This window comes from Lepidochelys olivacea (assembly GCF_965140295.1).
Source record: "Lepidochelys olivacea isolate rLepOli2 genome assembly, chromosome: 4".
In the NCBI taxonomy this organism is placed as follows: Eukaryota; Metazoa; Chordata; order Testudines; family Cheloniidae; genus Lepidochelys; species Lepidochelys olivacea.
In genome coordinates, this window is record NC_140414.1 from 95,548,780 (window position 1) to 95,573,343 (window position 24,564).

At 43.5% G+C, this 24,564-nt stretch overlaps 2 protein-coding genes across 9 annotated transcripts in view; both read right to left on the bottom strand.

Moving 5' to 3' along the window:
• The window catches only part of CEP135 (centrosomal protein 135), a 103,068-nt gene extending 91,538 nt beyond the window's left edge, over nucleotides 1-11,530 (bottom strand). For all 3 annotated transcript variants that reach the window (XR_014711434.1, XM_084627093.1, XM_084627092.1), the window contains exons 1-3: nucleotides 10,830-11,530; nucleotides 2,762-2,926; nucleotides 85-275 (exon numbers count right to left, since the gene is read on the bottom strand). Coding sequence is in view for 2 of the 3 variants with exons in the window: in XM_084627093.1 (XP_084483219.1) it covers nucleotides 85-275; nucleotides 2,762-2,874 (304 nt within the window). In the remaining variant the exon portion in view is untranslated. The remainder of the gene's footprint in view (nucleotides 1-84; nucleotides 276-2,761; nucleotides 2,927-10,829) is intronic.
• Nucleotides 11,531-16,286: 4,756 nt separating this feature from the next.
• The window catches only part of EXOC1 (exocyst complex component 1), a 56,763-nt gene continuing 48,485 nt past the window's right edge, over nucleotides 16,287-24,564 (bottom strand). For all 6 annotated transcript variants that reach the window (XM_084627239.1, XM_084627241.1, XM_084627240.1 and 3 more), the window contains 3 exons: nucleotides 19,302-19,501; nucleotides 18,004-18,198; nucleotides 16,287-16,985 (listed from right to left, as the gene is read on the bottom strand). In XM_084627239.1, the coding sequence (XP_084483365.1) occupies nucleotides 16,833-16,985; nucleotides 18,004-18,198; nucleotides 19,302-19,501 (548 nt within the window). In that variant the 3' untranslated portion in view covers nucleotides 16,287-16,832. The remainder of the gene's footprint in view (nucleotides 16,986-18,003; nucleotides 18,199-19,301; nucleotides 19,502-24,564) is intronic.

Sequence of the window (24,564 nt, forward strand, 5' to 3'; positions counted from 1 at the left end):
ATATGTGCAATCTGAAACAAAATCTAACAAAAGTTATTTTTGATATTCAGAGAGACTGAAAATTATCTTAATTTTTCATATTACCTTTAACATGACGATCAGATTGTTCTTTCAGTTTCAATATCTCTAAATGTAATTCATTATTTTCTCTCGTGAGTTTAGCATTCTCTGCTTTATAAGGTTCTAGAATAGCATCAAAATTGCTGCATTCTTTTTCAATTTTTCCAGCAGATAACTTTGTACTGCGCAGGCTCTCTGTTGTATGGACAAGGTCACTGAAATCAAAAGACAGCAAATAGTCTAAATTCAGGCAAGAATCCTACCAAATTGAAAGTTATAATCCCAAATGGTTATTTTGTCCTTAAAAAGGCACTCATGTTGTTTGAAACCATTTTTAAATTACTTGTTTAATCTACTAGAGCAGGGGTGGCCAACCTGAGCTTGAGAAGGAGCCAGAATTTACCAATGTACATTGCCAAAGAGCCACAGTAATACGTCAGCAGCCCCCCCATAAGCTACACTCCCCACACCTCCCGATCAACTGTTTTGTGGCGTGCAGGAGGCTCGGAGGGAAAGGAGTGAAGGCATGGCAGGCTTATGGGACGGTGCAGGAAGGGGTGGAGTGGGAGCAGGGTCTGTGACAGAGTCAGGGGTTGAGCAGTGAGCCACACCTCCCAGCACATTGGAAAGTTGGCACCTGTAGCTCCAGCCCCGGAGCTGGTGCCTATACAAGGAGCTGCATATTAACTTCTGAAGAGCTGCATGTGACTCCGGAGCCACAGGTTGGCCACCCCAGTACTAGAAAGATTTTAAGACTCCCTCTCCTAGCATTATACACAGGTACATTCCAAAACATAGATATATAAAGTCAGAATTTTCACTATAGAGATTTGACAGTAATTCAGTGCAAACTTCAAAATATTAATGCAGTATAATGCAATAGACATAAATGTGGCTGATCTTTTCCTTCTGGCTTTAGTCTAGAATTGGTGGTTACAAATTTCTAGATATATAGAAAGGATTCTATGCTTACATAATAATGTTGGCAGAACCACCAAAGGCCACCAATAATTAGTTTCTGTAACATACCAAGTGTCTGTAAACCAAAAATGTGGGATTAACAAATGTATACCTAAAATTAGGCCTAACTAATTCTCCCTAAAGAATTCTCTTTGTGAAGAAAAATTCACAGCAGCACAAGTAGTTTTATTGTTTTAAATAGAAATCTTCTTAAATTTTCACTAAGGAAAATGATATCCTATCAAAAAAGCTTCTAGCTTCAATAATCAATTAGGTTATCAATTTTTTCTTATGAAGTATCTTGTCTATGGACACCCTAGACCTGGTTATTCAACCAGAAACTAAGTTGATCTGCTCTCTTTGTAGACAAAATGAGTTGCCTTTAGTTTTGTTTTTTCTTCATTAAAATGAATTATGTTGCTCTTCAAGGATAAGCTGCAACACGACATGAGCTTAAAAATATTGGGTGGACAGATTGGTTTGTCCACTAAGACTGAAAATGAGAACTGTCATAAAATGCATAAAGAATACAATGGTGAATAGTACAGAAAATACTATAGTGCATTTATATAAACCACTGATGCGACTTCATCTGAAATACTGTGTGCATCCCTTCTTAAAAAGGACATTTCCGAACTAGAGGTGTTCAAAGAAAGGCAATGACAATAATCAAGGGCATGGAAAAACTGTCATATGAAGAAAGATTGAAAAGATTGGGATTGTTAATACTAGAAAGGAGATGAAGAAGAAGAGACATGATAAAAGTATAGATGGTATAGACAAGGCAGATCAAAAACTTTAGTTCTCCCTGCCTCATAATACAAGAACAAGTGGACATTCCATTATATTAAAGGAAAGGAAATTCAAAATTGATAAACAACATGTAATTAAACTGTGGTAGTCATTGCCACAGGAAGTCACTGAGGCCAAGAATTTAAACATGATTCAAAAAGAGATTGATATCGATATGTATCTCCAGAATATTTAATTACCATAATTAATTATAACAAACATTAAACCTCATGCCTCAGAGGGCTCAAATCAATCTACTGGTACTCAGGATGAGACCTAAATATGGGGCAAATTATTCCACAACTGCTGATTGTGGGGCCTTACACCTTCCTCCGAAGCATCTGGTGCTGGCCACTATCTGAGAAGGATACTGGACTAGATGGACCTCTGTTCTGATCCAGTATGGCAATTCCTGCGTGCGTAATGGCATCAAAGCCATCAAACAGCTGAAGGGTGGATAAGTTGTCCTCCAGACATACTACTTAGATACATTCATTTTCTGCTTTATGCAACCAGTAGCATCCCATTACACATTTCAGTAAATGTGGACACAGCTAATGATATATACACTCTACCCACATAAGAATATTAAGAACCTGAGTCGGGAGGTAAGTTTTCATTTTTAGCCTCACTTTAGACATTTTGAATTTTTAAGTGCAGATCATCAGCCTTTATAGAGGCCAGTAAAAACCCAGTTGTCCCAGAAGTTGGATACTAGAATTTTCTTAACTTGTCAATACTTAGAAAATATCCCAATAAATTCTCATAAAATGTTAAATGTTCACTTTAAACAATTTCTCATTTGACCCTATTTCAATAGAAAATTTTGTTTTTGTCTTTAAAGCAATTTTTTAAAAGAGTAAGACAGTTTACCACAAGTTTTATACTCAAGTAGCATGCACTGCTATGACTAACGTTCTTTTTAAAGATTTCCCTTTTGTTTGGATACCTAAAAAGTTTTTCCACCAGAGGCAAGCTCTCCACTCCTAAGGGTTGTCGATAGCCCAGCTGATCTAGCCTCTTCCTGAGATTAATAAACTTTCGCTCTGCAGCCGTGCTCATTGTGAATATGCTTCAGAAGTGGTTTTATCACTCCCAGCAAAATCAAGGTGACCTGAAAAAGATTATAGAATATATACAGAGTTTCTTTCTTGCCGCTGTACAACATGAATAAGTAAAAGCAATCCTTTCTGGTAAAAAAAACAAATAAATAAAAACCCCCTAGTATTTTTGTATATGAAATATAGATGTCTATATATGTTCTTGAAACGTGTAACTAAATGCCTTTATTAAAAGACACTGTCCACTTACACTAAGTTTTGTTATAAAGAAATTATTTATCTAGATTTTTATACTACACCTATCTGAGCTCTTCCCATGAGGTATACACATAAAAATCTCTCTTTCTCTTTTCCCTCCCATCAGCAAGAACCAGACTTCAGGGAGATATTTTTATGGGAAGACTAAATCAAAGTGGATTCTGCACTTTCTGAATTTTGTGGTCATCTTGATCTCCACGAGGCGTGAGATCCATGTGCCAGTTCTCAAAAAGATTTTTTCCTTCACATACAAAATTTCACTCAAAGTTGACAGTTCCAGTGGGTTATTACTCCTGGAGGAATTCTGCACCACTGTGCATGCGCATAATTAATGTGCCATGCATATTTTTATTTTTATAGAAAATAGCTTCTGCCAGAAAGTTGCTGCACTTCTGCCTTTTGCCCACTAGAGGGTGCTGTGGCGCTAGAACAGAGCAGCCACTCCCAACCAGCTAGGAAGAGAGAGAGAGCCTTAAGTGCCTTCTTCACAGCACCTGTCAAGCCAGGTCAGGAGACAGGGGATATGGGGAGACAGACAGAGTGGGGCTGCTGTGGGGGTCAGACGGGCTCATAAGGGCTAGTGGGGGAGGACAGACTGGGGCAGGGGCTGAATGGGAATGGAGGGTCACAGTGGGGAGGGAGGTGCAGAGCCACATGGGGACAGGGGAGGGAGTGCAAGGCCACATGGGGGAAGGGGGATAGCTGAGTGGAGGAAAAGAGACACATAAGGACAGGGGGAAGAGTGCAGGGACACATAGGGATATGGGGAGGAGGCGGGATGAGGGGGTGCAGGGACACAGGGGGATGGAGGGAATGGGTGTCTCAGTGGGGGTGCAGGGACATATGTGCTTGACTGAAAGGGAGAGGCTAGGGGTCAGCCAGGGTCTGTAGGGGGGAAGCTCCCTAACAATTCCTCCCCACCCCGCCAAAAAAACCCATTCCATACTTTTCCCACCCATACCCAACAACCCTTCAAGTTAACATCCAGGCTCCTTCCCAGCAATTACTTCCCTCTCCCTCAACTCCTCTGTTACCCCTGACTCCCCCAAGCCTTTGCACTGCTTCTGAGGGGTGCAGGAAATACACTTCTGTATTGCAGTTTAAATGAATTATTACTCAGAGTTCTGTATTAATATGCCTAGTAAGGAATATATTTATCAAAAAACATTTCCTGAATATTTTTTGTTGTCTGTATTGTTACAGACATACTTGCTGATGGTATTTTTAAATGAATTACTAAAATAATTGAAACTGGTATGATTATATTGTATTGGAGAAGTAGCCATGTTAGTCTGTATCCACAAAAACAACAAGGAGTCCAGGGGCACCTTAAAGACTATCAGATTTATTTGGGCATAAGCTTTTGTGGTTTTTTTACCCACAAAAGCTTACGCCCAAATAAATCTGATAGTCTTTAAGGTGAGACTGTACTCCTCATGATTATATGGTGTTATTTTGACAAATAAAATATGCAGAATTTTGAAGAATTTTAAAATATTGTGCACAGAAATTTTTTTGGTGCAGAATTCTCTCAAGAGTAGATTAACTGTGAGAGGTCATGATCACATCAGATGAAGAAGTTATATTATTTAGGCTAATCCTATGGAGGACTTGGAATATGGACCAAAACCTTGAATTTGACCTGGTACTGAGTGGGGGAAGGAGGGGTCAATGAAGGAAGCAGAGCACTGGAATGGTGTGATCTTGGTGGCCTTCTTTTTTGCGCAGATGACCAGCCGTTCTGTACCAACTGCAGGTTGTTTTTTTTTAAAAAAGTTACTTTCATAATTAGTAAATTATAGCAACTCAGACTGGAGATCAAAAATGTGTAAATCATTGTAATTAGATCCCTGAGAGGTTGCAGCCTCAGTATCTCTCTGAATTTCTCACTGCATCTGAATATCCAATAGTCCATCAGTGATAGAGCGGGGATGATTTCTTTTAAATGCTTCCCTCTCCTGATGCTCATTATTTCCGGGATTTAGCTTCAACCAGCAGCTCTGCATCCAGTTGCTGATCTCAGCCAAATGCTTGGTTCACTGGGAGATAAATGGTGCTGCTTGCCTCTGATATGCAGGTGATGTAGAACTTCACATTATCTGCTCACTTTTTAATCCATGTTTCACAATCTCCCGCCGTGACATCACATAGACTAACAGAACAAGGGAGATGTTGAGAGGCTTCACAGATGAAGGCTTTGAAGGTGGAAAAGCAGGTGTCCACAACAACTGAAGCTACAAACATAAATCCCTGTGACATGTCTGAGGCCAGACAGAAAGATCTCATGGTCCACTATCAAAACTTCTACCATGGAGAGGTTTCTAATTTATAGCAGTATGGCTGCAAGGCCCTGCTCTGTAGCCAAGAGAAGATTATCCATAAAACCACTCAGCACTATCTTTGTACCACGTCCTGGCCTGAATCCTCACTGGAAGGGGACCTAAATACCGGCAATGCCTAGGGAGAGTTCCAGATAAAATTGGCAAGCTTCTCTATTAGCTTGCTTAGAAATGGAAGGTAAAACATCAGGCTTACTCCTAGGGGAATTCTGTGCCACTGCACGTGCGCAGAATCAATGTCCCCGCAGAAAAATTACTTTCTGATATAGAAGCAAAGAGAAGCTGCAAGAGCGGTCATGCACCCCACCCTAGCAGCGCAGGTACATCATTCCAGGAACCCGAAGCAGTTGGTGGAGAGGTAAATCACTGGGACACCCCAGCCGGTGGCTTCTACCCTGCGCCCGGATCAGCTGCTAGTCCCGGCTGAACTGGAGGCGGGAGAGGACGGGGCTTCCTCTTCCCCTGCAAGGAGCAGATGGGGCTGTGGCATACCAACCCCCAGAAACCTTCCCCTGGCTGCAGGAAGCTCAGCATCCTCCCCTGCTTGCTGTCCCTATCGCTCCTCAGCCATGGGGGGAGGAGTTACTGTACAAGGAGCTTCTCTCCCATCTGCCCAACCCCCATGCATCGGACCTCCTATACCTGTCCTCCCCCCCGCCAAACCTCACCCTGTATACCCAGACACACACACCCAACCTTCCATACCTGAACTCCACCCCCACCTCAACGCCTATATCTGAAGCCACCCTGCAACCAGACCCCCTGCCTCCAGACCCCCACCTCTGCACCCAAACCACCCCCAACTGAGCTCCCTGCACTCAAACTCCCACCCTGACAGGCCCCACCCCAAGCCCCCATATCCAGACCCCCAACTAGCTGCACCCAGACCCCCACTTCCCAAACCCCACTCCCCCAGCACCCAGACCCCCCACTGAGCCTCAACCACCTTTATCTGGAAGCCCCTGTAGAGTCCCATTGCCCCTGCACCTGGAACCCCCACAACGAGCTTCTGTGCATCCAGATCCCCCCACACTTAGACCCACCACTGAGCTGCCTGCACCCAGATCCCCCCACACAGAACCTTCTCACCCCACACCTGGATCCCCCCCACACCGAGCCTCTTCACACTTGGATCCTGCCTGGTTGCGCCTGCCTGCCCCACACCTGGTGCACCTGGTACAGAGGGGCAGGGCCCCAGGTTATTTCTGGAGCAGGCCCAGCCCTTGTACTGTGTCAGATGCAGCCTCACCACTGAGTCCGTGTCCCACCTTCATGCAGCCAGTGGCCTGTGCTCCCACTGCCATGCTGGAGCCTCCACATTTATTTACTGACAAGTAAAACGTGCAGAATTTTAAAATATTGTGCACAGAATTTACTTTTCCAGCACAGAATGCTCTCAGGAGTAATCAGGTAACTGCAACACCTCAACTGCATGGAGTGACTGTTCTGTACATACTAGCTGGATTGCTTTGTGATGGGTGGTATATTGCCGTCCTCAAAGGAGGTGCTGACAATTTCAATTAGTTGTTCTCCCAAATTATCTCAATTCTCCTTCAGCAGCCAAGAACGATTAGCACTGAAGGTGGTGACTTTGCTTTCCTGCACGTGCTTCTAGGATTTCCTGCTGTACAAATGGGACGAATTTAGGGACAGGAGATATCTTGTTACTGGGCCTGTATCTGGCACATGGTTCCTAGTGTTCCAGAAATTAAGCTTGGATGTGAATTATTTTCTCTGAGAAGTAGGCTGATAGCAATATGGTTGGTTCTGGAGTTGAGCAGAAGTATTCCAGTTTGTTTCTGCCATATACAGCTGATAAAGTTTTCTTTCTTGCTGTTTCTTCTGTCACAGGACATCAGAAAATGATGGTAATCTACTGGGACAAGGAGGAAGAAATGGACAATTTGGTGCCAGAGCATCAAATTCTGTGATTAACCAGTGGTCATAAAATCTCATTGCATCTTCTATCCTGTGGCCTTTCACATTGAGTAGAGTTACCTGCAGGATGTTTCAGAATTTCACTGGTTCCAATGGGTAAACTATCATGATAACTCTTTCTTGCCTGGAGACTTGAGAGGATTTAGATCTGAGCCTGACAGTGGTGATACTCATTGCAGGACAAAATGATTTTTCCTTGTATTCCCAAGAGCCACAGCCACTCCAGAAAACAGGTTGGGGGAGCAACTAGCTCTGCGTATAGGTCCAGAGAGTATCTGAGAGAAGTTTAGGATATACTAGTAAGGAGAAGAGATTTGGGGCCATTGCATGGATGTTGAAGTCCCCAAGGACAGTAAGTCTTGGGAATGTCTTCATTATGTCCAACAGAGACTCAGAGACTCTAGGAAATCTTTGCTTTTCTGCGTGTCTAGAGTGGAAGTACATATTAGATTTCTCTATAAATTAACAAAGCACTTGGCTCCTCTCAAACAACTTTGACTCCAGGTGGCATTTCTTGCATTTGAGACTCAACTACTTACATATCCCTCCTTAGTTGTCTCTTTCCTCAGATGAACAGTCTCAATATTTTTAATCTCTCTTCATATGGAAGCTGTTCCATATCCCTAATTATTTTTGTTGCCCTTTTGGGTAATTTTTCCAATTCTCTTTTTTGAGATGGGCAACCAGAACTGCATGCAGTATTCAAGGTGCGGGCATACCATGGATTTATATAGTGGCATTATGATATTTTCTGTCTTATTATCTATCCTATTATCTGTCTTCCTAATGTTTTCTAACATTGTTAGCCCCCCTGCCTTTTTTTCCCCCTCATACTGCCACTGCACACTGAGCAGACGTTTTTACAAAACTAACCATGACTCCAAAATCTCTTTCTTGAGTAATAACAGCTAATGTAGGGCCCCTTCATTTTGTATATAGAGTTGGGATGTTTTCCAGTGTGCATAACTTTGCATTTATCAACACTGAATTTCATCTGCCGTTTTGTTCCGCATTCATGCATCTGATGAAGTGGGTTTTAGCGCACAAAAGCTTATGCTGAAATACATTTGTTAGTCTTTAAGGTGCCACAAGGACTCCTTGTTATTTTTGCTGATACAGACTAACACGGCTACCATTCTGAAGATCTCTTTGTAACTTTTCACAGTCAGCTTTAAATTTAACTTTCTTGAGTAATTTTGTGTCATCTGCAAACTTTGCCACCTCATTGTTTATGCTTTTTTCCAGATCATTTATGAATATGTTGAACACCATAGATCCCTGGGGGACCCTTACATTTACCATGCTCTACTGTGAACACTGGATATTTATTCCTACCCTTCATTTCCTATCTTTTAACCAGTTATTGATCCATTAGAGGACCTTCCCTCTTGTCCCATGACTGCCTACTCTGCTTAAGAGCCTTTGGAGAGGGACCTTGTCAAGGGTTTTCTTAAAGTCCAAGTATACATATAGGAATGCAGATTCCAATTGCAGAAATGAGTCAGCGACAGTGGCAGACTGACACATGGGCCCACAGGGCCCGTGCCCAGGGGCCTCAGTAGTACTGGAACCTGTGTAGATGGGGAGAGGGCCACCAGTGCTGGGACTGTGGCCCTGTCCCTGCTCCTCCTCTTCCCCCTAAGGCCCCACACCTCCTGGCCAAGCCAGAGGCTGGAGCCAGGCATGGTAGGAGATGCCCAGGAAGCCCAGGCCACTGTGGGGCACCCCAGACCCTCCACCTGCCCTGGGTGGGGAGTCAGAGGGCCAAGAGCAGCCCCCAGCCCATGTCCCGGCTCACCCAGGGCAGGTGGAGGGTCTGGGGCTCCACTCAGGGACCAGGCTCTCTGGGTGGTTAAGAACATAAGAGCGGCCATACTGGATCAGACCAATGGTCCATCTACCCCAGTATCCTGTCTTCCAACAGTGGCCAATGCCAGGTGCCCCAGAGGGAATGAACAGAACAGGTAATCATCAAGTGAGCCATCCCCTGTCACCCATTCCCAGCTTCTGAAAAACAGAGGCTAGGGACATCATCCCTGCCCATCCTGGCTGACAGCCATTGATAGAACTAGATACATTCATGGAGGATAGATCCTTTTTGAATCCTGTTATAGTCTTGGCTTTCACAATATCCTCTGACAAAGTCTTTCACAGACTGACTGTGTGTTGTCTTTTAGCATCTTAGGGGTAGAGGAAGAGCAGGGGACAGGGCTCCGTGGTGAGGGCTCCCACCAGGAAGAGGCTGGCTCCACTTACAGGGGCTGCGCTTATCAGCTCCCTCCCTGCAAAGCGCAGCCACTGTCACTCCTGGTTGCTCATGTTAAAAAGTGGGTGGGTATCTCCTACCCACCCCCAGTTTCAGAGCTCACAGGCCCGCAGGGGGCCCAAATGTTTTTTGTGCCCAGTGCCCCAGTAAATCTTAATCCACCTTTGGTCAGCCTAGGGTGTTTGCACAGATTGTAGAGATGGGTCGGGGGGGGGTGTGCACGTGGGGGGGCCGTGGGGTTGCAAAGGTTAACCGTTACAGGAAGAAGAAAAGGAGTACTTGTGGCACCTTAGAGACTAACCAATTTATTTGAGCATGAGCTTTCGTGAGCTACAGCTCACTTCATCGGATGCAGACAGTATGCATCCGATGAAGTGAGCTGTAGCTCAGGAAAGCTTATGCTCAAATGGGTTAGTCTCTAAGGTGCCACAAGTACTCCTTTTCTTTTTGCAAATACAGACTAACACGGCTGTTACTCTGAAACCTGTCCTTACAGGAAGGATATATGTAAGAGGTCAGCATGGAGACATCCCAGGGAGGCCTCGGGGTGGGAGGGTGGCTCGCTGCAGCTGCGGTCTCAGGGAGAGGCCGGGTGGGAGTGGACGCAGATGCGCTAGATACAGAGAGCGGGAAGGATGAGAGCGGGCCGGGCACAGCTCAGATCGGGGCACAGGTCGCACGGTGGGAACAGGTGGTCGAAGGGAGACGTGGACACAGACGCAGTCACTCCTAGGAGGGGCAGGCGGGGCGGACACCTCTCAGGGAGGGGCGCACAGGGTTTGGGGAGCCGGCAAGGCGCTGTGGGGGCGCAGGAAGGGGAACTGGGCCCCACCATCGCTGTCCGGGGTAATGCCGGGAGGGTCGGTAACACCCGGCGCCACGGGACCGCCCAGGCCCGGTCCTGCCGCTAAGCGACGCCGAGTCCCTGGAGCCCCGGGCCACCCCTCACCAGACCCGGGCACCGGAACCCCCCGGCCCCGGGAGCTCCCAGCCCTCCCGCACCTGACATCAGTGTCATCAACGTCACCATAGCAACAGACTGCAACCCCCCTCCCCCGCAGGACTCGGCCCTTCCTTCCCGGAAAGTGGCGCAAGCGAAGACCCGGGGGCTCCTAACGAACCTCGCCCACGATCTCGCGGGCGAGGGACACTCACCGGGGACTCCGGCTCCGCAGGCCTCGGCGCCGGCAGCTGGGCCGAACCAGCGGTTTGAAAATGGCGCGCGGAGGAAGGTCCGCTTCCGCCCCGTCACCCCAGCAACCGGACAAGCGCGAGCTCCACCACGTTCCGCACCAACCGCCGCAGTGCAAAAGTTACAGCGAGCCACCCCTAGCGGCCCCGTGGCTCCCAGCAGCCTCCGCGCGGAGCAGGCTCCCAGCAGCCTCTCCTCCGTTGTGCCTGCCTAGAGTGCCTGCCTGCCCGCGTCAGCGCGGGGTCTCCCGTGTACCCTAAGAATCCGGGCGGGCTGGAGCTGGAGGCGGGCCCGGCGGCTGCTTCCTCCACCGGTGCGCAGTCCCAGGGCGGCCCGTGCTGAGAGAGAAACCCTCCGCTCCGGACCGCATTAGGCAGCAAGGCAAGGGCGCAGCCCCTGTAGCCTGTTTTGTCTTTGCAAGTCGTCTTAGCCGTGGAGGCGCCGTCCGTCTGCGTCACCTACCTCCAGCACGTCCGCTGCCCCCAAGTGGCACCCGCTGTTCCTGATCAGTTTCGATGCTGGAATGTGAGAGATCAGCGGAAAACCCCTGCCCCAAAGTCACGGCTCCCGCCTGTTTCTGGAATTGCCCAATTTCTAGTATTTCCAGCCCCAAGTAGTCGAAAGTCATGAGTCAGGCCGCAGAAAATCCTGAGTGGCTTAAAAATCACGGGCCTTTAAAAATAATAGAATAAAAGAACCCAGTGGGTGCTTTCTGTTTTCCTTCCGGTTCTTGATCCTTTGCAAGCAGGTCCCATTTTCAAGATTTTCTCTGCAAGCCCAAGAAGTACTCTTTTATTTAATAAATACAAAAATAAATAACCTGAGATTCTCATGACTTTGGGAGATGGGACTTTAAGATGATCAGCAAGTATTGCAAGGTCTGTGATAAAATTGTGAAAGTTAGGAACACTAATTTTTCTGATCGCTAGAAATCTTACGAACCAATTGTTTGGCACAGGCGGAAGATGGTAACCAGTACCAACTGACAACTCATATCAACACTGCTCTTATTACTACAAAGGTTAGAAGTGCTGTGGTAATTGTCAGTCTTTTTATGCCTTTAAAGTGTATGCTATGTAAGCTGAAAACAAGCATTATGACTTCAGTTCTGGTAGCTGGCATCAACATTTGTTCACACCATCTCTCACATAGGGCAAATGGAATCAAACCTACCAAGTAATAATCACTGTTTTGTGGAGCACCAAGCATGCTGTTAGCACTCAGTAAATAATTATTACATTATTAGACAGCATACGTGACTGGGTGGGAGGGATAGCTCAGTGGTTTGAGCATTGACCTCCTAAACCCAGGGTTGTGAGTTCAATCCTTGAAGGGGTCATTTAGGGATCTGGGGCAATTTTGGGGATTGGCCCTGCTTTGACCAGGGGGTCAGACTAGATGACCTCCTGAGGTCTCTTCCAACCCTGATAGTCTATGATTCTATGACTTTGTTTTAGGCTAAATTATTAGTTTGTTACTTAAATAGAGTTAAAGAAAAGTAACTACAATTGATTAGGGACTTCAGATTGTTTCCTGATCCCATTGTACTTATTTTCTCTCTCATATTCATCAACATCCCAGTGAACTTCATAAAAAAAACCCCTTTAATTTAGATGACTTTTTGATATTAACAGGTAACACTAAACATCCTTCTCTACTAAACCCATTAGATCAGTGAGCCATAAACGGACAGAAGATGTATCTGGTTTAATCCTATGAATTTGCTACAGCTCCGGAAAGAAAAATATTCTTAAAGTGGACAAATGCCTAAATTTAATCATCTCAAAGATTTGGGGAAAAAAAATAATTTACTTTTCTTTAGAACACAGGTCTTTTCTATACAATCACTTCCATTTTATTACTTCACCTTGAAATTCAAGCAGCACAAGTGATCTTGAATGAGTACGGTAAAACCTGGCTTAGAGACCACCTCTGAAGAGAGACCACATGACAAGCAACTTCTTGCACAGGCCACAGAACACCACTGCTTCTCTGGTGTGCAAACCTTTGAAGACAGACCACCTCTTATAGAGACCACTTTTGCTAACTCCCATGAGTTTTACTGTAGTTTGAACCTTTATAAGGACCCAATCTACAGGGCAGTATTGATGGTACTATTTCTAAAATTGAGATTTCAGAAATAAGCAAGAAGTGCAAATTAGTTTTGTGATACAGGACAGGATTAGAGGTGGAGCCTCTATATAACAAAGTTCTAGGGAGCCACAAGGAGGGGTTTGTCAAAAAGTAAAATTAAAACTAAGATGATTAGAATTCTTTAATTCCTGGAGAATAATTATGTCACTGCCTTTTTAAAACTGGATTAACAATTGTTTGGTTCTTCATAATTTCAGGCACCCCTTGCATCTCAGAGAGAAGACTTGTGGCTGAAAAAGATACTACAGTATATCCACTTTTTCCTCTTGGAAGGAGGAAATATAAAACCTTTTTGAATCTTATATGCTATGTTTCAATGGGAGCAGAAGTTGAGTTAAATATTTTTGAAGACTTATGAATTGAAGATACTGTATTGGGAACTGGGGGTAAAACTTTCAGAAGTGCCTATGTCCCTTTTGGAAACTTTAACCTGTGTATATGCCTTTCTCACTATTTACATTCCACTAGACTTGCTGAAGTTTGATGGGTAATGTTTTGTTTTTAAGAACGCAGACTAGGCCAAACCCAAGGAAGAGAGAGAAAATCTAAAGAACATGTCTGATGTATGAGATGATTGTACTAAAATACTGCACCTAGCACTGGGTACTTTAGTTCCAGAGACCTGTCGAACTGGATTGGTTTAAAAAAAAAAATGGGGAAAGATGGTTGGAAGAATAGTGCAATTGGCTTGTAAGAAAAGATTAAATGAGCTAAATATGAGTTTGGCAAAGTTATGAGTAAGGTGGAGACATTCAGTTCAAGCATTTGAAGATTGTAAACTTGAAGGAATGCTTTTTAATGAGGTATTATTAAGTATAGTGGCAAGAAATCAAATAAGTTTAAATTGAGTATCATTGAGCTTTTTTTTTAAAAAGAAAAAAAGATGCCTTTTGATCCAGAATCAGTAGTTTTAATATGCTTTAATTGCTTTTCCTCAACAGTTTTTTCATGTTTAAACTTTGTTACAGGGCACTCATTCAGCAGTTATGTATATTGCATTTGGAATTTGTCACTTTTTTAATCTTGACTCAGATTAATGTTTTTGAATTCTCTGAATTATAGTAGTTGCAGCCTCAGTAGTTATGGTTGTAAAATAGTTTCCAGTCTATAATCTGTATCTTTTCACATGTGCAGAACACTCATCTTGCGGGCTAATATTTCCCATGTGTGTTCTTAAAAAAAAAAAAATCTGCCCTTGGGGCAAATTTTGAAATATGTCCCTTTTCTTTGTGGTGTTATCCCATTTTCCACATCTACAGTATCACCTTCATGACAACTCTGTCATCTTTAGACGTTTTCCCACAGTTCCTTTTGAAGTTCTGACATCAGTATAATTTATGGGCGGACCCTCTAGTTTCACCCACGCAGTAGTTGGGGTGAAACTGGATGCAGTATTAAAGTTGTGTGATTTATCTTTGATCAAGAATCCTGTGCAAGCTTATTTGCGGACCATGGTCAGAAAGCAATTTATTATTGCTCCGTTAGAGACATTTTAACACAAGAAATATCTTAGTGAAACCAATGCTCAGAAATTTCAGTAGAAGTTCCTGCCGTGTCTGCATGCAAGTACATGAATTCAAAAATGGAGATCTGTTCAGATGGTTTCTTTGGAGAAGTTTTCCTTGATAAATGGAATAAGTTATTGAAGATTTATTGTTTGTATTTGATACGTACCATTAAATATACAGTTGTGCAATGTGGACAAGGTAGTTGTGACGATTCCTCCCATAAGGCTTTATGGAAATATGCTTATGAATGTATGCTACATATGCCGTGTAACATATGTCTGTATAAGTTATGATCTACTGAATCTATTAATCCTATTTGTATGCATGTATCATTTTTGTATTCAAAGTTATGAATATTGACTGTGTACTGGCCTGATTTCTAAGTAGCCTTAGTAGAGTATTTGGTCAGCTTCTTGAGAAAGGAATGTGCAAATTAGGTGCCCAATCAAGAAACACTTAAAGGACAATGAATCTTGTAAGGCTCCAATCCACATAAGAAGTCTTTCAAGGAGGGAGGACTTTCAAGAAAGCATGTGAACCAAGGCTGCTAACTGTAAGTTCTGAGTCATGCATGGACATGTGACTTGCCCATGTGACTCCAAAACTCCATCTTGGAGTTGGACTTTGCATAGGAGAGAGGAGGGGGTCTCCACCCCCAAGAGAAAGTTTATTTAAAGCCTGAGGAGACCCCCTCCATTTTGTCTTCAGCTGGCTAAAGAGATAGCCTCTCCACCCCCAAGGATACCGAAAGAAACTGGAACAAAGGACAGTAACTACAGGGGGTGTGATTGATTGCTACACCCAGACTAGAAGGAGACTAGTCTGTAAAAAGAAGCTTACTGGGTGAGGTTTTTATCTGTATTCAGTTTTATTACTGTACTAGTCTTAGACTTGTGGGTTTTATTTTATTTTGCTTGGTAATTCACTTTGTTTTGACTGTTACTACGTGGAACCACTTAAATCCTACTTTCTGTATTTAATAAGTAAAAAGTGATTTTATTAATTAACCCAGAGTATGTATTAATACCTAAGGGGAGGGGGGGCAAACAGCTGTGCATATCTCTCTATCAGTGTTATAGAGGGCATCTGAGTGTTAAAGACAGGAGCACTTCTTAAGTTGCTTGCAGTTAAGTCTGCAGCTTTGGGGCACGTGGTTCAGACCCTGGGTCTGTGTTGAAGCAGACTGGCGTGTTTGGCTCAGCAAGACAGGGCGCTGGAGTCCCAAGCTGGCAGGGAAAGCAGGGGTAGAAGTAATCTTGGAACGTGAGTTGGCAACCCCAAGCGAGTTTCTGTGATCCCAACCCGTCATAGTAGTATTACAGTGCAAACAAAGAATTTTCAAAAATAGGTGCCTAATGTTAGCCTTTCAAGTCCATACTTGGGGACCTAAACAAATGGCCTTGTTTTCAAAGTGACTGCCATCCAGAAGCTCCCATGTGGATACCTAAATACGAACTTGAGAACCTTGCAGTTTTGAAAATCTTTGCCCTTAAGATTTTGGAATTCATGCATTTTAAAAAAAAAGTTTTAGCTGTTTTTATGGTACTGTAGTAGCGCAGACTTTCTGCTTAATGTATGACTGAAGTTCAATCATGCTCTAGTAAATCCAATAAAACAGTAAATGTATGCTTAAAGGAAAATTATGTATTGTTTTCTGTCTTGTCTTGGGTACCTCATTTTGGACTTAAGATATTGCTGTTTTTGAGGTGAACAACTGAAGAATTAATGAATACTCTAGAACAAGAAGTTTATAGGACATCATATTTGAAAGATTATTTTTACTTAAGATCAGAAGAGTTACAGCTACAGACAGTGACATTAATTCTCAAAACATGAATTTAGTTAGTACTTTCATTGACGAACTCCACATCTATATATTACAGCTTGAGACAGAAAAAACCTAATTCTGTACAATCTTTTTAATGGTTACATAATTACCAGCATGCACAGTAGTAGTGTGAAGTCAGATGACTGTAGTGTCCTTTCAAGGTGCTAAGAATATACAAAGGTAATTGCTGTTAGCAAGAAAGAGTTACAATTGTAAAAAAAACAGGGCACCAGTGGGAGAAAAATTAAATATTAAGTGTTTCATGAATTTAATGCTTTAAAACAGTGCTTCAACTGGGCAGGAAAGCAACACTGCTATTTAGGCATTTCATTCTGCATTGAAATATATCCCAAGATGGAAATATGACTAGACATTTATAGAACATTTAAGAATACATATGCTTCTTATTCCATCTTCTTAAAGCAAGTAACATTCATAGTACTTGATATTTTTCAAGCCTTTTCCCCTTGTAGAAGTTAGTGAGACTGTGCAATACTGGAGCAGTAGTCTAAGATGTCCTGGATAGTGAATTCCATGGTAACACCTGATCCAGGATAGCAACGAGCTATCAAGCCTTCGAAGTGTTTGTACTGGCGTATAAACTCATCTTGCATAGAATGCCATACAACCTGCCAAAGGAGGAATACAAACAAAAGTAAGTGACATTTTATTAAGACAAAATTCAGAAAAACAAGATTTTTGTTGCACAGAATTTCTGTAAGTCACCTTCTATGAACATTTATACAACTTCTACCAAGTCAAAATTACGAAGTAAAAGAAATTTTTGGGTTGTTTTTAAAAAATAATATTACATTGTGCTTTGTCTGTGCTAAATTGATAAAGGTTTAAATACAAAAATCTCGTGTAACTGAGCAAAGAGGGTGAGATTTTACAAAATCCTCAGTACAGTGGCCTAATTCTGCTCCCTCTATAGTCAATGAAAGTTTTACTACTTATTTCAATGGGAACAAAATTAGGCTATCACTGACCACTTTTTTAAATCCCACTCATAGCACTGGAAGAGAATGCACTGAAAGTATTATTCTGCGCCAAAACATATGTATAGGAATAGACACATTTCCAGATCACACAAGTGGTCCATATAGTCTGATATACTATCTCCCACACTGGCCAGCACCAGACGTTTCAAGCTTGCAAGAAACCTAATAATGGACAATTATGGCATACTCTAAGGGAAGTTTCATCCTAACTCCTGTTAGTGGTTGATTCAGTTTGTCAAAAGGAATTGAGGCAATTGGGGGTGAATACCCCTTTAACAAAACTCAACCCTCAAAACATTCCATTTTGAGGGACTCACGCAGGGCTCCAAAAAAACACTGATTTTCAGAAGAGTCCTGAAGCTCAAGGCGCTTCCCCCAAGTGGGAGTATGCAGAAACAACCCCCCAAAAGAAAGTTATGATGGCAAGGTACTAATTTACTGATGACATACTTCCCAGAATACAGAGCTGTAGTTTACATAGCATTCTTTTGGTGCAAGTGAAGATGCTAATATTCTCTCATTCCTGTGAAGTTTCATTTTAGAGAAGCAGACTAAAGGCTATTCTACAAAGTAGTAGAATGTTTGTACAGGCATTAAAACAATCGGAGATGTCAGATTATTCTTTATACAAATCAGATAGTTTTACCTGAAGTAAGTTTTCTTCTTCACAAAGATGTTTGTCCACCTTCTTATAGAGATTATCCAATCCCTTCTTCACTTCCTTACCAGGATATTCCTTTATAACTTTGCGAAGCTCTTGTTTATTGAAAGCCAGTTGGTAACTTACTTCCTCTTCTCTTATGCCCTGTGCCACACGAGCTTCAACACCCTCAAAGAAATGCTAAAATACAATTATAGTATTAATATAATCATAAATGTAGGGTAGTATATGTAAGTGTCAGAATACTGATCTGATGGCACATCTTGTTTTCACATGACAAAAAACCTGAATCAAAGAAACAATATAAATTTACATTAGCTAAGGATCTGGTTCCACCCCACTAAACAGAGCAGCGTCCGCCACCACCGCACTAGAGCACTGGTTAAGTATTAACTCAGAAGGAAAAGTGTAACCACTTCTTGTAGCACCAGGGTTTTCCCTTGAAGTCTTCTGTCAAGTGCTGAGCCAGCCTAAAACTAACAAGATCATAGCCTGAAGAGAGATAGCAGTAGAGCCCTGGATGTCTAAAGCACAAAAAATAAAAGGCAATAGTGATGCATATGAACATGAGAACCTAAAATATGTATTCCTGAGAGGAGTGGGCCTACAAAAATGTATGTAGGGAACTTCATAGTTTAACTCACATTAGGTGACAAACAAGCATTTTAGATTTTTTAATATATCTATATATAAAGACATTTTATTAGGAGTAATTTCTCAACCATAAAAATTCATAATTTCCTAAAAAAATATAAAAACGACAATCCTAATTATAGCAAAAACATAATTAACAGTATCAAATACATTTGATATGCACAGCTGATATATCTTACAAGTCTCACTATGTTATCCAATTGAATAGCTCAGCTTAAAGCAAAATGTGCTGCCATATATATGGATCTGGTTCTGGCAATTAAAGGCGTATTAGGGTTTTTTTAAAAAGTAGTTTAGAAACAGGGTGATAATGCTTTTACCATTGGAATGGGCAACAGCATCCCCAAGCTCCTAATTAGTGATGAAAGTTAGTGTTGGAAAAGAATCCCTGTCCACACATGAACATTTGGGTAAAAATTCTGCAATATATTAACAGTCAAGGAGATGTTAAAATCATTGTCCTGCGGGGAGATGAGAGCCCTTTGGAAGTCACCTGGGTTGGAAGTTAACAGAACAAGAAATGGCACATCCTCACATGCCTGGAGCTGTAAACTCAAAACGTGCAAATCAGTTTTTGGAGAAAGACAGCTGTATTCTGCATCAGAAATACAAGACCAAAAGATGCTTACATTTAATTTCTCAAGAGGCTGTCCCAATGAGTAGATGACATAAGACTGGAGATGATCAGTGTATTTCTGTTTAGCTTCTTTTTTTTCAGCCTCAAGACATGAGATTTTCAAACGAGAGAGAGTTGCAAAAATATGGTGGAAGTTCTCCATCATGACCACATCCCTGGGTGTTTTCTGGCTTTCATTTGCTACTTTCTCCACTAAAATCAGAATAGTAAAAAGATTCAACACAAACCTCTTTGATAATTAAAATGTCTAAATTATGGAAAAAAGAGAGCTTGTAAGATGAATGAGAAAGAGCCAATTAAAGGAACAATTCCAGAAAAGTGTCTTTGGCTTTCATGTCAAGAAGAGTCATTTGAAAAAATTTTAGAGCTCTTTAATTTTAGAAAGATCCACAAACTACATTTCTCAAGGCAGATTACCTCCATGGGGAACCATGTGGGATAAAACAAACAAAAGTAAAATTTCCTAGTAAGTTGTATCCTTTTAAGCAAAGATGAGGATTCAAAATGATTACTTTTTTACTTGGCAAGTCTGCCAAAATGATTTCCATTGTTGAATAAGTGAGTACATGAGAATATTCAAAGTAGCACTTCACATTAGTCCTAAGACTACAGAGTTCCACTCCTTACATATAGAGTATAGACAGTAATTTTTACATATTTACATAAACCGATATATGATACTTATTTACATGACTGATCCTTTGTTTAGCAAAAAGTGATTTGTATACTTTGTAAACTTCCACAAACATAATTTATTGCCCTTTGAAGATATTTATGCATTGTAGCAAAACTTAAAAAAAAATTATACAAAAAAGTATTTATTCTAGGCTCCTTTTGCTGTTATTGAATATTTTTGTATGGTAATATGAGCTCTATTCTGCATATCCCAACTTTTCTTACCATGAACAATTTTTACTTAGGACATCAGTGTCTATTGCCAAAGTTATCTTGTTCTTCCAGTCTCTCTTTTTAAACAGGACTGCCCATAAAGGTGCCAGACTGATAACCTTGATGATGGAAGCACTCATTTGTCCACAGAACAGGCTAATGCTAATGTATATTTCTACATACTGCCCCATCATTGCTCCTCAACCTAGTTCTAGATCACCACTCTAAGTGTAGTAAAGTCTTTATGTCCATTTATCCATTAGCCTTTCCACTGAAACAATGAGGATGACATTTGTGATAGTAATTTTTGTAGCACGAATTCCTGTGCTCTAGAAAATTAACTGAGACCATCAATTCATTTCAGACACACAATGAATAGTCATTAGGAAAATATCTCGCTGCCAATTTTAGTCTTCCTCTCTTCTATCCAAAGCATGGCAACTACAGGTATCTTTCTAAGCAGCCTTGACCAACAAAACCCCTTACTGCATTCAGTTCAAACTCCTCACTTTATCTCTGCTGTTATTTTGTCTTAGTATCATCATCCTTCCTATCTCTTTTGTCTCTTTTTCCCCACTTGTAGCTTTGTGCTTTCTTTGAGGCTACTCCCAACTGGTTTGGAGCAGTCTGTGCCCTCTTTTCTGCTAAGTATCCTCTCTCTCTCTCCCCCTCCCTCTCTCAAATACCTTTTTAAAAAAGGACAGTTATCTCGAAGAACACCAGTTACGGAAAAGGTGTGTTGCTCATGTCCATTTAACTTAGGCATGTATGCTCACCACAGGCACTGGTGCCGGACGTTTTTCCCTCAGAAGTATCCATAGGGACCAGCTCTGTTGCCCCCTGGAGTGGTGCACACATGCCAGGGTATATAAGGCGCCGCCGGTTCCCCCAACCCTCAGTTTCTTCTTGCCAGAAACTCTGACAGTGGGAAGGGAGGGCGGGTTGTGGAACGGACACGAACACCACATCTTGAAGAACACCAATTACCGAAAAGGTAACTGTCTTTTCTTCTTCGAGTGATTGCTCATGTCCATTCAACTTAGGTGACTCCCAAGCAGCATCCCCCAGAGGTGGGTAGGAGTTCACAAACATGTAGATTGCAATACAGCTCTGCTGAACCTAGTGTCGTACCTGGCCTGCTGAGTGATGGCGTAGTGGGCCGTGAAAATGTGCACCAAGGTCCATGTTGTGGCTTGACAGATGTCCTGGATTGGGGAAGTGTGCCAGGAAGGCTGCCAAAGACGCCTGCGCTCTGGTCAAGTGGGCTCTGATGATCGGTGGTGGAGGGACTCCCACCAACTCGTAGCTGGTCCGAATGCAAGAGATGATCCTGTCAGAAATCCTCTGTGTGGACACTGGGAGGCCCTTTATCCTATCAGCTGTAGAGATGAAAAGCTGAGTCGACTTACAGGAAGGTTTTGTCCGATCTAGGTAGAAAACCAGAGCCCTTCTTACATCCAAAACATGAAGGTGCCTGTGACGCTTTGTACCTCAGGGGTACACCTTACACACCCATGTTGATCTTTATAAAATGATTGTGTGGTATCCAATGCAAAGTTTGTCATGTTGGGTGTCTGAGCATGGTTATTATAGTGATGTTATAATTGTTACAGTAGTGTTATAATAATGTTATAGTTTATCATTTCATGTATGTGGTTATGAGGCTGAAAATGTATCCTCATGGCTTAAAATAAGCCCAGGCAAAAATTCTCCAAGAGCAGAGAGGCAGTTCACATCTCATCAGGGCAGGTATGGGACAAACCCAGCCCAGCCTCACAGGAACAAAGGACGCTGGCCTAGGCAGCAACAAAATAATCTGTTAGACTCTCAAGGGAGTCACTCCCTCCTCCTTTGGTCAGTCTGGAACTGCGATGAGGTAATCCTCACCTGACTGTGAAGGGGGGGGGGCAAAGCCAAAAGGAAAGAAAGGACATGATAAAAGGGAAACACATTTGCCATGGTCTCTCTCTCTCTCTCTCTTCCACCTATATCTACAGACACCACACCAAGCGACTGAAGCACTGATTAAAGGGGAGAGCCTGGCTGAAGAGCAACCAGACAGCCTGTGAGAAGCATCTAAGTTTGAAACGGCACTGAAAGTGTTAAGATCAGCTTAGAATGCATTTTGCTTTTATTTCATTTGACCAAATCTGACTTATAATCACTTAAAATCTATCTTTATAGTTAATATATCTGTTTGGTTTGAAGCATGTCAGAGACTCACCTTGGGATAACAAGCCTCGTACATATCAATTTCTTTGTTAAATTGACGAACTCATATAAGCTTGCAGCATCCAGCGGGCATAACTGGATACTGCAAGATGGAGGTTGCAAGGGTTGTGTCTGGGACCAGGGATATTGGCTAGTGTCATTCAGTTGCACAATCCAAGGAGCAGCTTACATGCCAGAGGCTGTGTGTGAACAGCCCAAGAGTGGGAGTTCTCACAGCAGAGCAGGATAAGGCTGGCTCCCAGAGTCAAGGATTGGAGTGACCTAGCAGATCACCAGTCCAGATAACACCAGAGGGGAATGTCACAGTGCCTTTCTTCACTATCTCATGCGGCTTAGGGTAGAACACCGGAAGGAAGATGTCCTGGCTCACGTTGAAAGCAGACACCACCTTGGGAAGGAAGGCTGGGTGGGGCCAGAGCTAGACCTTGTCCTTGTAGAAGACCATGTACGGCAGTTCTGAGGTCAGGGCTCACAGCTTGGAGACCCGCCTCGCCAACATCACCTCCACCAGGAAAGCTACCTTCTATGATAGGTGAGACAGGGAGCACGAGTCCAAAGGCTCAAAGGAAGGGCCCATGAGCCTGGACAGAACCAAGTGGAGATCCCACTGGGGCTGGGGACCAGACTTGATAAAGAGTCTCTCGAGGCCTCTAAGGAACCTGATCATCACATCATGGGAGAACACCATCTGTCCCTGGATTGGTACATGAAAGGCTGAAACAGCTGCCAGGTACACCCTGACAGAAGAGTGCGCCAGGCCCTGGTTCCTTTAATGAAGCAGGTAGTCCAAGATGGACTGCACCAAAGAATGCGAAGGGGAGACGCCCCGTTCGGCTGCCCAGCGGGAGAACCTCGTCCACTTTGCCAGGTAGGTCTGCCTAATCAAGGGCTTTCTACTCTCGAGGAGGACCTTCTGGACCCCTTCCGAACAGGCTCGTACATCTGGGTTCAGCCACGCAACATCCATGCTGTGAGGTGGATGGACACAAGGTTGGGATGCAAGAGTTGGCTGTGATCTTGTGACAGCAGGTGTGGTCGGTTCGGCAGGGACCAGGGAGGGATCGCTGACCAGCTTGATAGTGTCCCAAACCAGTCCTGGCGAGGCCACCCCAGAGTGATCATGGTAACTTGCGCCTTGTCTCTCTTGATTTTTGCTAGGACCTTGCTGATGAACAGAATCAGAGGGAACACGTACATCAGGCTTCCTGCCCATGGCAGGAGGAAGGCATCAGAGAGGGAGCCCTTGTCCAGGCCCCATCAGGAGCAAAACCTGTGGCACCTTCTGTTCTGCCTGGTGGCAAACAAATCTACTGGGGGAGTTCCCCATCTCTGGGAGATCATGCCGGCTACTTCCGGGTGGAGCACCCACTCGTGGTAAAAGGAGAAGTCCCTGCTTCGGAGATCTGCTAGTGTGTTCCTGGCACCTGGAAGGTGACATGCTTCTAGATGGATTCCATAGTCGATGCTGAAGTCCCAAAGACGGAGTGCCTCTTGGCAGAGGGCCGAGGATTGTGTTCCACCTTGTTTGCTGATGTAGAACATCGAGGCTGTGTTGTCCCTGAGAACTCTGACCACTCTTCCTGACATGTGAGGTAGGAAGACCATGCACGCTCTGTGCACCACCCTGAACCTCTTTGATGTTTATGTGTAGCGTCAGTTCCTCTGGGGACCACATACCTTGGGTCTGGAGGGTGCCAAGGTGCACCCCCCAGCCGAGAGCTGAGGCTTCCAAAACCAACTTGACTGACTGCGGAGTGCTGACGAAGGGAACTCCTTCCAGAACTTTCCTGGGGTCAGTCCACCAACACAGCGAGGTATCATCGCGGGGATGATGACAACCTTCCTCTTGACTGGGAGTAGACCATCACCAGCCATTGCTGCAGAGATCACATCCGGAGCCTGGCATGACACACCACATATGTGCACGCTGCCATGTGACCTAGGAGGCACAGGCAAACCCTGGCCGTAGTAAAGGGAAACTCGGAGACTTCCATGAGATCCATCAGTGCCCTTAATCTCTCCAGCAGCAGGAACGCCCTGGCACAGGTCAAGTCGAGCACCGCTCCGATGAACTTTATCCTCTGTACCGGAACTAACGTGGATTTTTTTGTCGTTCACCAACAGGCCAAGGCAAT